Consider the following 13,416-nt stretch of genomic DNA (forward strand, 5'->3'; position numbering starts at 1 on the left):
TCTGAGATAGTAGGTTGGGGTTGCAAAATTGGGGTGATTAATAATAGTACATTTAAATCACTCAAATGTGTGATTAAATGACAGCTACAACTCTGTGCGAATGGAGAGGATTCTACTTGATCTGGCAACACTGCACTAGTATTAGTTATGGTTCGGTGCTGGCGTATAATGTACTGGGAGTGTTTTTGTAGTCGAAATGGGTGGTTCAGTGGGTCAATCTGGCAACCCGTGCATGGACTATAAATACGCTCTGCAGCGAAGCTCCATGAGTGGGTCGAGTGAAGCACAAAGCAGCTCCTCCAAACAGCCTGGAAACTCCAACTGTACAGAATGGCACCTAAGAAAGTCTGTCTTATCGGCTCTGGCAACTGGTGAGTACGTGTACGTGTGTGTGAGAATGTGTGTGAGAAAGAGAGTGAAATCTGCACCTACATATTTCTCCTTGTAATGTAGCTGTTTTCAAGGTGCTTCACGCTACTGCATGACACAGCAGGATAAACATAGCTATGGGACATCAGAAATGTGTTCTACCTCAGTGGACAGAGATTCAGAAGGAGCTGTGTGGTGGACAGTGCATCTGCGTCCCCACAACCGGGAACCTGCTTATAAATAAGGAGTGATGAAAGAGTCTGAGAAGAATCGTTTCTTTTTGAACGACTCCGTTGAAACCTTGTAGTGATTCGATTTGATTCAATTAACCAGCATGTGCGAACTGTTACATGGATATTACTTTAACTAGCTGCATTATACTGATTGACAGCCTGTGATATCACAATTATCTAGCCAGCTGTAATGCCCTTAATCATTTTTAAAACCACACAAATTTTACACACTTTTTATGACAGTTTTTATTAGCCTGCTACTGTCAATTATAACTCGAATGAGGACAAATTAAAAATGTTTGCCTCACACCTCCAGGGTCAGGGGTTCGATTCCCGCCGTGGCCCTGTGTATGTGTGTGTGTGTGTGTGTGTGTGTGTGTGTGTGTGTGTGGAGTTTGCATGTTCTCCCCGTGCTGCGGGGGTTTCCTCTGGGTACTCCGGTTTCCTCCCCCAGTCCAAAGACATGCATGGAAGGCTGTTTGGCATGTCCGTGCTGTATGAATGGGTGTGTGAATGTGTATGTGATTGTGCCCTGCGATGGATTGGCACCCTGTCCAGGGTGTACCCCGCCTTGTGGCCAATGCTCCCTGGGATAGGATCCAGGTTCCCCGCGACCCTGAAAAGGATAAGCGGTATAGAGGATGGATGGATTTTATTGACATTTTCTAATGCTAGATATGAATGAAATCGGGCATAAATGAATGAAATATAACAGGATTTAATTCAAGTCTTATTAGTTTAATTATGCTCAAGTTTTATTCACTCTACGTTAGTATCTATTAAGACCTGCCTTGCTACATAACTGGGGATTTAAGTAAAACCCTGCTAAAAAAAAAAAATCTAATGGTTTCCTCTACAAATACCATTACAAACCATCAGCTAACCATTAAAACCATTATCGTTATTGATCCTTAATGGTATCCACTAGACACAACATGCCAACAATAGAAGGCTACAAATTACCAGTAGAGGGTACAGGGACCATTAGAGTTTCCATTAAAAACAACCAATACAATTCCCATTTTCACATTTAAACCGTTACAAATTCTGAGAGTTTCTTTATATATATATATATAAAATATAAAAACCTGTTTATACAAATTATTGAGCAATATTTTTTGTAATTGATTAATGATGACTAAATCTCTACTGTAAAATGTGGCACACATGTGGCCCAGCTTTTTATTAGCTCTTAAAGCCATAAACTGCAGTCACCTGATGCCCCTTAGCACCTTAAGATATCAGTTTAGGTTATTAATTCATGCTCAATAGTTTTTGCAGGTTAAAATGTTAATCGCACATTATTACATTATACTAATTCATTATTAGACATTTTAATCCAAAATCTCTCATTATGTAGCAATGCATGCATGTGTGAAGATTAAAACATACTGAATAAACTATATTTACAAGCATCTAATTTAACTTAATATAACTTTGGTTAAACTCTTGTTTGTGCCTTAAAATAGTGTTACCAAATACCAGAGTAAAGGTCAGTGTAAAAATGTGGTGTTTATGATTTAATCCACCACAGTCATTAAAAGCTTATATGTATCTGTCTAACCGCTCAGCTCCCCAGTATAGCAGCTAATTAATTAATTATATATATATTTAAAAATCTCAGTTGTAAACTGAGAGATTATATGGTAATTAATTGTGCAGCCCTGTGTCATGTTGTTTTTGTTTATCTAGTGATTATATTAAATGGACGCTGAGTTACTGTGCACGTCTAAATGGAAATCTACAAACCAAAGGAATCAAAGCTAAAGATTCACTTTTAACTGTTTGTTCGGAGGAATCGATTCAGTAAAGCGATTCCTAGCATTACCCTTGAGATGTACAGTTGCTGAGTAATGCTCCAAGACAGAAGGCATCACTGCACACCCTGACTACAAAAGTATCAGCACCCAGTTTACATATATTTCCTACCCTAATGGGGGGAGCTCTTGCTGCTGGTGTGTTTTTTTTTTTTGGTTATTCTTGACTTATATTTGCTGTTTCACAGTATATCTGCTTTCTGCAGGAGATCAGTGAGGTAACATGTCAAAGTCTGTTCCTGTGTACAAAGAACAGACATTGCATCTGATGCAACACACTCTGGATTAGATTGATTACACATTCTGCATTCGAAAATTAGCCTGGTTTGTTTCTTATGTTTGGAACATTTATATGTTTACACCATATCACTATGGATAGAAATAGATAGAACCTGTTACACATGTCTGGAAAGGCTGAATTAGGTAGCATTGTTGCCTCACAGCTCCTGGGTCCGGGGTTCTATCCTGAGCTTGGGTTACTGTCCGGGCGGAGTTTTCTGTGTTCTCCCTGTGTAAATGTAGTCTTCCTTAAGGCTGTCTGGTTTCCTTATACCTCCCGAAGCATTACAGAGAAAACCATTACGTAAAACTTATCCGTTGCAGGGGAGCCTGGAGCCTATCCCAGGGGACACGCTGGACAGAGTGCCAACCCATCACAGGGCACAAACACACACATTCACACACTGCAAACAATTTGGAAATGCCAATCAGGTTAAAACACATGTGTTTGGACTGGGGGAGGAAACCCCCAAAGCACAAGGAGAACCTCTGTTTACAGTCATGACTAAGGAAATGGGGGCAAACTCTCTGTTACCAACTTTCACTTTACAGCAGATCACATTTTCACACAGCCTTCTAATTCCTACAAGAAATTTCAACATGCTGGACCGTGATCCATGACAGTGCTGTTGAAATGGAGGTAATGATTAAACCCTTCTGTGTTTGCATCATGAGATGTGTGTGAGGAAATTTTGTTACTCTGGCCCTTCAAAGTTCAGACATTATTTTTGCCAAACCTAATAATGAAATAGCCATGCTTTATATTGCTTATGAAATCTATCATTTTGACAGTCGTCATAAGGACAGTGTTGTAAGGACAAATTTACTAAGTCTGTCCTCAATACTCCTTACTGTTTAAGCTATGAACGTTGATTTAGACCAGTTCCTGATTTTCCATCAGTGTGATACAAAAGTAATGTGACCTAATCAATCCAGGTAACTGTTTTTACACTTGGTGGTTCATTTTTTTGTGCTCCTGATTTCACTGGAGACATTTTTATTGTTTTTGGTTTTTGGCTGTTTGCTGACGCTTAACCAATAAGCAGTGCATACTGAGATGACGTTGTTTATGCCAGTGTTAAATTAGGATGTGATTTGCTATGTTCTTGGTCATTTATTTACTTCTCACCATCCTCCTTTGACTCCTCTGATACACAGGTTGTTTTATCCACTGGTAGTTTTTGCACTACCACTTACTACTTAGTAATCCCTACCAAAATTTGCTGAAGAAACGATATATGTCGGACAGGTCATGTCTGTTTACAGTTAGCTCAGAATGTTGTTGTCCATCAACGTTAGACCCAAATAAAATTAATCAGTGATTAAGAATCTAATAAAAGGAAATTCCTGATCAACCTGCGTTTAACAGCCCACATACAGACCTGCAGATCATCTACAAAACGATGGATACCGATGCCATGTTTGCTAATAATGCAGCTCAAGCTTTACAATATAGTGTGAGAGATGTAAGAGGCCCATAATAGACCCCTGGAGGAACCAAGTCTAACTTTAAATATTTCCTTATGGAGCCATTGTTTACAATGATGAAATAAAAGTTCTGCCACCACAGACTGTTGACATCAGGTTGCACATGCCATATTCAAGTCCTTCCATCATTATCCCAACAGATGCACTGGTTAAACATCTCACAGATGCTTAAATGCAATGTCCTACTTCTCATTTCCACTATCTTCTCAGTATATATCTTCTCAATTGCAATTTGTTCTCCCCACCTTATCTCCGTGAGTTCTTAGGGCCCTACACCCCTGCTAAAAGTTAAAAGTTTTTCAGTAATCATGTAAGTCTATGTTCTTTGTTGATCCACAGGGGATCTGCCATTGCCAAGATCGTGGGCAGCAACACTGCGAAGTATGCTACGTTTGAGGACACGGTGAACATGTGGGTGTTTGAAGAAATGGTGAACGGACGCAAACTCACGGAAATTATCAACACTGAGCATGAGAATGTCAAATACCTGCCAGGACACAAGCTGCCCCCTAACGTGGTATGGCACACTTGCGTTCTGCTTCTCGAAGGTCCGATTCAGAAAATACATATCAGTTGATTAAATTTCTTTCTCGGTGGTCCATCAGTCTGTCACAGACAATCCTGAGACTTTTTTTTTTGGCCAGTAGCACACTCTAAATCACACTCTCAACCAATAGGTCTTCAGTGAAGAAATGGGGTAATAGAAGTATAAACCGAATAAAGGATGACCCCAATGGAATGTATTCAGAACAAACTACCAATTCAAGAATCAGTGGTGTAATTGCTACCTTTCCACTGTGGGAGACATAGAGAAATTGAATTCCCTGCAAAACATAACGTTTTATCCCTTACCTATTATAACTCATGTATGCAGATTATGACAGCTAGTGCTCTCCTCCATGCAATGTCACATGTGCAGCAGTTAAAAAAAAAGATTCATGTGGCTGTTTATGTGTGGGAGGAAGTGTAAGTTATTCCTTCCCCTCTCAAATAAGATAATTAGCTAGTGGGTGGAAACAGGCTACAACTGTACAACTATAAAACACCAAGTACATTAATTAACAAACCTTTCAGTACCTTGCGGTTATTTTGAGATTGTAGGTTTAATTATTGTGCTGGCCATTTTTAGTAAGACGACGTGCCCTTGGCTAAAATTGTCTTCAACAGAAAATTTCCGTTATAAAGGTCATGTCTGAAAACATTTCACAGCTAAGAGAGCAATAACATACTTCATTTATGTGGACAATATGTGGATCATGCAGTATAATGTATGTTACCGTAGTGTTATAATCGAGTATAATGTATATTACCGTAGTGTTATAATCGAGTATAATGTATATTACCGTAGTGTTATAATCGAGTATAATGTATATTACTGTAGTATAATGTCTCCTTAATCTACATTACTCCTCATTGGCATGCATTTCTCTGATATGTTTAATCTTGAGATCAAACACCTTTGAACTACAGCACTTTGCTCATAAACAGAGTTCCTTACGTTGTAAAGTTGTTCTCTTTTCCAGGTGGCTGTTCCAGATCTGTTAGAAGCTGTGAAAGGGGCGGATGTTCTTATATTTGTAATCCCGCACCAGTTTGTAAAGAGAACTTGCGACACAATCAAAGGTCACATCAAGACAGATGCGGTGGGAATGTCCCTGATCAAGGCAAGCTCTCAGACTGCCATGTGGAATTTTTATATGTTCAGTTATCTAACTGCTTATTGCATGGTAACTAAAATGAAATGTACAGTGCTGTGAAAAAGTATCTGCATCCATCTTGAGTTCTTCTGTTTTTGTGTATATCTCATACTAAATAGTTTTAGATCTTCAAATGAAGTGCAACATAAAACCAAGGCAACCTGAGTAAACACAATACAGTACTTTTTTTTTCTTGAAGCAAAAAAAAAAATATCCAACACCTATCACCAATGTGAAAAAGTAATTGCCCCTTTAACTTAAAATCTGGTTGTGCAGCAATAACTGCAAACAAACACTTCTGATAACTGGAGATCAGTCTTTCACTTACTTCTAGGACTGGGACCTACTCCTATGCTTTGGCTCATTGTCTTGCTGCATAATCCAGTTGCACTTGAGTTTCAATTTACGGACTGAAGACCGGACATTCTCCTTTAGGATTTTCTGGTGGAGAGCAAAATTCATGTTTCCCTCAATTATTGCATGTTGCCGAGACCATAAAGCAGCAAAGCATCCCCACAACATCACACTTCCACCACCATGCTTGTCTGTAGGTCAGGTTACATTTCGAGTCCACAGAACATTCTCCCAAAAGGTTTGAGGATCATCAAGGTGTATTTTAGCAAAATTCAGACGAGCCTTAATTTTCTTCTGGGTTAGTGGTTTTCACCTTGCCACTCTTCCATGGATGCCATTTTTGCCCAGTTCTTTCTGATGGTGGAGTCAGGAACCTTTATTGATGCAAGAGAGGACTTCAGGTCCTTTGATGTTGTCCTTGGCTCTTTTGTGACTTCCTGTTTGAAAAGTTACTGTGCTTTTGGAGGAATTTTGAAAGGTCGGCCACTTCTGGGAAGGTTCACTACTTTTTTCTGAGTTTTTTTTGTAGACAGTGGCTCTCACTGTGGTTCTTTGGAGTCCCAGAGCCTTTAAAAAAGCTTTGTAACCCTTCCCAGACTGATGTATTTCAGTCACCTTTTTCATAATTTCTGGGATTTCTTTCAATTTTGGCATAGTGTGTTACTGGATAAGACCTTTTAACCAACTTCATGCTGTTAAAAAGTTCTATTGAAGTGTTGATTTGATTGAACAGGGTTTGAAGTAATCAGGCCTGGTTGTGTCTAGTCCAGCTGAACCCCATTATGAATGCAGTTTAATAGGGGAATAGTAATGTTTTGGCCCCTGCTCGCAGTTCTTGAAAGATGCACTGATCTGGCACCCTTGCTTTCTGTCCAAGTAAATGTAGAATGTTTTGTTTTCGTTGAAAATGGTCAAAAACAGCTCTTTTTTTTATTAAATGGGCCTACATCAAAGTAAATGGGATGACTTTTTTGGGGTGGGGGGGAGGGGGGGGGAGTTCTCATAAATACTGAGAAGTGGGCCTCTTTTTTTGGGGGGGGGGGGGGGTTGAATGTGTCTGCTCTCAGGAAACATGTGATTTAGGTTGTCCATTGTTGTAGCACTTACAGCATTGAGCTACATTGTGAAGTTTTTCTTCATGGTTTTTATTTATGTTTGTTCCAGGGTGTTGATGAGGGTCCAGATGGGCTGAAACTCATTTCTGATGTTATCAAGGAGAAGCTGGGTATCACTATGACTGTGCTGATGGGAGCTAACCTGGCCAATGAGGTGGCTGAGGGCAAATTCTGTGAGACCACAATCGGTAAGTGAGCAAGAAAAATAGCCATTATTCTAGAAATGCTTGAAAAATTGCCAAAATCATTGTGGTATAATAAGCATAAAACACTTCAAGATGTGCTGATGTAGGAAAATAATCAACTTCGCTGTGGTAACGGCTACTATCAGATCACACCAGCGTAGATTATTTTTCCTATCGCAGCAAATCCTGAAGGTGTTTTATTCCTTACATAATATTACTATCTACTGCAATTGGTGTACTTGTTATTATCTGTGTCAAACCATTCAGGCTGTAAAAGCAAAGAACATGGGCCACTGCTGAAGGAACTCATGCAGACAACGAACTTCCGGGTCACTGTCGTGGAAGAGTCGGATGTTGTAGAGATTTGTGGAGCTTTGAAGGTACCCTTGATTGATTTACTTAAACAGAGGCAGTTAGCAAAACCATCTGTGCATGGTCTGATATGAAGAAGATGTGAGGCAAAAGACCAGACAAACAGGAAGTGATGGGTATGTAATTTCCTTCCAGAACATTGTGGCAGTCGGTGCAGGTTTCTGCGACGGCCTTGGCTTCGGTGATAACACCAAGGCGGCAGTAATCCGTTTGGGTCTGATGGAGATGATTGCGTTTGCACGGCTCTTCTGCACGGCCAGTTCTGTTTCCCCTGCCACCTTCCTGGAGAGCTGCGGCGTCGCTGACCTCATCACCACCTGCTATGGAGGACGCAACCGTAAAATCGGTGAGGCTTTCGCCAAAACCGGCAAGGTCAGTCTTCTCTCTGTTTGGTACATAGCTTCTAATTATTGGTTACCATATTTGGATATCGTCTGATGGGAAAATATGTGCTCTTGTCAACTTCAGTCAATTGAAGAGCTGGAGAAAGAGATGCTAAATGGGCAGAAGCTTCAGGGTCCAGCCACTGCAGCTGAAGTGAACCACATTCTCAAGCACAAAAACATGGTGGACAAGTAAGTGTTCATGTAACTGATCCATAAGCAGAAACTTTCACAGTGCAGCCATTGCCAGGCCATGTTCTGAAAATCCAAATTCTTACATTGCTCAGTTCCAATCCGTGTCTTATGGTAGCGTGACCGTATTCTGGTTTTCCAAAAAGAGGACAGCTTTTTTTTTTTTTTTTTTTTTTTTTTTTAAGTGGGCGGGGGCGGGGGTCTTAATAGCGTTCAAAACAGTGTTACTATGAATGCAGACTTTAATACACAAAAAAAATACACACTATTAGCATGACATAAATATATATAAATAAAATTGTTTCACTCTGCCCAGGTTTTAAATTTTTTCCTACATTCTTTTGAATGTCCATGGAATAAAATTAACTATTAGATGCCTTGAGTGTACTTTCTGCCATTATTTACACATTTGAATGACCATGCAATACGAAGCAACGTGATAACATGAAATTAAAAATGACCTTATATAGCCATGGGTGGTGTTTTAACTCAGGACAGCTGTCATTTTCTGCTGTTGTCAAGCAACTGTTTGACGCCGTACACAACAGCGCTTCACCTTTGCTCGTTCGTTGAGTGTAGGTTAATGGTTGAGAGCTGTTGAGAGAATTTGGCTAATAGTTGCTGCAAGGCTTTTATAATCGACTAAATGGTCTGCGAGAAGGCGGAAATTACAGATAGGGTTTGACGCAAAGTAAACATGTGCACATATGATGTAGTATTAGACCAAAAGCACCTCATAATGAAACTAAAGCCAATTCCTGGACATTTTCTCAAATTTAGAAAACCCGGCCGGACACTTTTTTTAAGGTCTGAAAAAGAGGACATGTCTGCGGAAAAAGTGGCCGTATGGTCACCCTACTTATATGCTCTCACACATGCAGCATTTTGTCCATTTGAATTGAACTTAAAGGTGTGGTCTTGATCCAACTCCAAACGCACCCCTTTGCAATTTGGTTACAGTGAGAACATGACTGATCTTTTATTCAACCCAACTGCAGGAAGTGAACCAAACATGCTGTGTATTTTGGGTTGCAGTCGATTTTTTTTTTTTTTTTCTGAAAAGCAAGCTGCTAAAATGACCCAGTGGCAAGTTTGCCATTTTAATTTTGCTGTGTCCATCTGGGTTTCCTTTGGGTACTCTGGTTTCTTCCCAACTCCCAAAAACATGGCTATGTTAAATTACCCCTAGTTGTGAATGAGTGTGTGAATGTCTGTATGGTGCCCTGCTATGGACTGGTGTCCTATCTTGGGTTTATTCCTAAATTGTCTCGATCTTGGGCATTGGTCTCACAAGATATAGTCTTGGTCTTAATTGCTTCTTCTAGAAAATCTAGCCTAAATATTGTCCCAATGCTTGAATGAATCCAACTAGTTGAAGTACAGGCTTGGCCTTGTAAAGGATTTGATGCTTTTTGGTCTTGATCTTGACTCTGTCTTGCTTTCATTTGGACTTGATCTTGACTTGGCTTTGACCCCCTTAAGACCTGATCTGGACTTGATCTTGGTTAATCCTGGTTTTTGACTTGTCTTGCACTTGTAGCTCTCTGTGTCTATGGGCAATAGTGCCCTTGAATGCTGACAATTGAAATCAAACCAAATAGGAGATGAACCCCCCCCCCCCCAATATTTCAATGGGATTCAAATCCAGGTTTTCACTAGGCCATTCTATAATCCTCCGTTTCTTCTTTTTGAGCCATTCCTTGGTGGATTTTCTAGTGTGCTTAGGATCATTATCCTGTTGAAAGGTCCACTTTCAGTTCAACTTCAACTTTTGGACAGATGACCTCACATTTTCTTCAAGCACTCTTTGATATGATGCAGAATTCATAGCTGAATCAATGAATGCAAGCTGTCCAGTTCCTGAGGCAGCAAAGCAACCCTAAACCATAACATTTCCACCACAGTGCTTCACAGTTGGTATGAGGTGCTTCTCCTGAAAAGCTGTCTTTGGTCTGCACCAAATGTAACTGCTGCTACTGTGGCTAAACAACTCTATCTTTGATTCATTTGTCCAGAGCTCATTATTCCAAAAGGCCTGGTCTTTGCCTACATGCTCACTTTCAAACTGTAGTCTTGCTATAATGTTCTTTTTAGATAGCAAAGGCTTTTTCCTCCCATGTAGGTCAAATCTGTGCAATCTCTTTCTGATTGTAGAAGCATGCACTTTGATGCCAACAGTTCAGAGACGTACTAGCAGATCCTGTGATGAACTTTTGGGGTTCTTGGAGACTTCAGACAGTCTGCTCTTGGGCTGAATTTGCTGGGACGGCCAGTCCTGGACAAATTGGTAGTCGTTTGAAATCTACGTTATTTATAGATGATTTTCCTTACAGCTGAATGATGTATTTCAAATAATTTGGAGGGTTTTTTTTTAAAATCCCTTGCCAGACTCATAGGCATTTTTCTGAAGGCCTTACATAACTCTTTAGATCTTGGCATGGTGACACCACACCCTCAATAGCAAAGGGAACACCAGACACTAGATATGAGAGGGGTTTAAATAAGACCGGTTCCACCTGCACTCCCTAAGCAGGTTCTAATCACTGGCACCCAATCTTCGATTCAAATTTTATGTATTTGAAGGTGTGATAAATGTAAGGGTGTACTACCTTTTTGTCTAGTGATTGATCTGTTTTGTTTTGTTTTGTTTTGTTTTTGCTCATTTAAATTGTGAAAATTACTACAAAATATCAATTTTGACATTTGATAATGTATCAACTTTATTAATAGATATTGTTTCAAAGACTATCAAATGTTTACTTGTCCAAATATGTCAAAAAAAACCCAAAAACAACCCAACAATTTCCATGGGGTGTACTTATTTTTTCCACATCAGTGTAGTATAAGTCATATTACATACAATGTGCTTCTCAAGTGTAACAATTAATCTATATCTTTCCTAATATTTAACTATTTTAAACTTATTTACCTATCCTGGTGTTCAGAGTTAACACTTTTCCTATCTTACTGTATATTTGTCTCTTCCAGATTTCCTCTGTTCAACGCAGTGTATCAGATCTGCTTCCAGGGCCATCCAGTAAAAGAGTTCATCAACTGCCTACAGAATCACCCAGAACACATGTAACTCATTGACCAACCTGTACTGTGAGGGAGTTAGTCTAGCTAAAAAGCGACTACTAATCTAGTTGGAGAGATGGGGCTGTCTTCACTGTGCCTATATTTCTTACTGAGGAAAGAAGAATCAGAACTAGAGCTGATCTGAGGATCTCCTCGCCAAACTTAATTTCAAAACGCCACACCTCAAAAAGCCTTACGTCAACATCCTACCACTAGATCAAAATTCTAGATCTAGATCAAATTGTCCGTGTCAGATTTTAACTTAACCTAAGAATATATGTTGTTTTGTTTTTGTAAATGTGTCAGAGATATGACATAACTGTCTTCCTGTAGCTGCTAATGAGTGCGTAGACTGCCTTGAAACACTAGTGTCTAAAGGAGAATCTAAAGGAGTGTGGATTAAAAGTGCCTTAAATTGTTTTTACCTGAATATTCATCCTGTCCAGACTTTTGTTTTCTATTCCATAGAAAACTCCCAAATAATTGTACAACACTGATACAAAGAGAACATCCTGCTTTTTACACTCTGGTTTGTTTTTGATTCCATGTGTACGGCTCCACACATGACGTACTGTCATTTTGAAATAAATTATTGAAACTGAATCATTTCAAGTCTGTGTGTTTTATAGTATAGTAGATACATGCAATTTGAAGGTGAACAATTGAACATAATTAACTCTTGTATGAATCTGTAGCGCTACAGCTTGGACATGCTTGCACTCAGACACACACGCTCCTAGCATGACATATGATTCTTTCTTGCTCCGCATGCCCTCGGGTGTTATCCTAAACGCTTCACCTTTAGCAGCTCTAGGCTTCATCCTTTGACCTTTATTAGGAATTACGAAGAACTGAAGCACTGTAGATGATGTTCTGGGATGATAAGTTTTCTTACACATCATTCTTATATTCCCAAATGATGCATACTTCAGATTAACAAATATAAAATACACAAATGGGTCAAAATATCAGTCACAAAATGAGTTTATTCGAGCTTAAGTGTCAAATGATCTCAATTTTATACACCCAAGAAATCTTCATGAAGACCAGGTAGCTATCAAAACAAGTCTGGCATAAAGATCTGGAAAAATATCAATCATGTTTTGGTCATTTAAAAAAAAATATCGTGGACTGTGAACATCCCACAGAGCACCATTATATCCAGTATTTAAAAAAAGAAAAGAAAAGAATATGGCTCAACTGCAACTATGCCTATCGGAGGCCAAGCACCAAAAGTTAGTGACCAGCTAAGGAGGGCATTAATCAGAGACGAAACCAGTTTCATGACACAAAATCCCAGTTAAATCCATTTTATTTCCAGGTCAAAAGTGAATCCTAACTAATAGTAACTAATTCATTTCATTCAATTCACTACAGTGTCAATTATAATGTAGCATAAAAGTGGATGGTCAGGTGTCAGACAGTGAGACTGTCTGGATCCTTTTTTGCTTCATATTCAAGCAGAACAGCACTGATACTCCCACGTTCCAGGATGAGAACTGTAGGTGCACAGGGCAAATCATTAGTGTCTTTGTTTTTTTTTGTTTGTTTTTTTTAAATAAACATTTTAAGTGTTAAGTACACCGATTAGCCATAACATTACAACCACCGGCCTAATATTGTGTAGGTCCCATTTATACCGCTAAAACAGCTCTGGCCCGTCGAGGCATGGACTCTACAAGACCTCTGAGGTATGTGCTGTGGTATCTGGCACCAAGACGTTAGCAGAAGATTCTTTAAGTCCTGTAAATTGCAAGGTGGGGCCTCCGTGGATCAGACTTGTTTGTCCAGAACATCCCACAGATGCTGGATCGGACTGAGATCTGAGGAATTTGGAGGCCATGTCAACACCTT

General features: G+C 39.5%; 1 protein-coding gene across 1 annotated transcript; it reads left to right on the forward strand.

The window, feature by feature from the left end:
- Window positions 1-233: 233 nt before the first annotated feature.
- On the forward strand, window positions 234-12,165 carry gpd1b (glycerol-3-phosphate dehydrogenase 1b). The gene is made up of 8 exons (XM_053653388.1): window positions 234-371; window positions 4,526-4,703; window positions 5,710-5,850; window positions 7,402-7,540; window positions 7,805-7,917; window positions 8,045-8,281; window positions 8,378-8,484; window positions 11,473-12,165. The coding sequence occupies exons 1-8, from the start codon at window positions 331-333 to the stop codon at window positions 11,567-11,569; spliced, it is 1,053 nt and encodes a 350-aa protein (XP_053509363.1). The 5' UTR covers window positions 234-330; the 3' UTR covers window positions 11,570-12,165.
- Window positions 12,166-13,416: the final 1,251 nt, after the last annotated feature.

This window comes from Ictalurus furcatus, chromosome 21 (genome assembly GCF_023375685.1).
Source record: "Ictalurus furcatus strain D&B chromosome 21, Billie_1.0, whole genome shotgun sequence".
In the NCBI taxonomy this organism is placed as follows: Eukaryota; Metazoa; Chordata; class Actinopteri; order Siluriformes; family Ictaluridae; genus Ictalurus; species Ictalurus furcatus.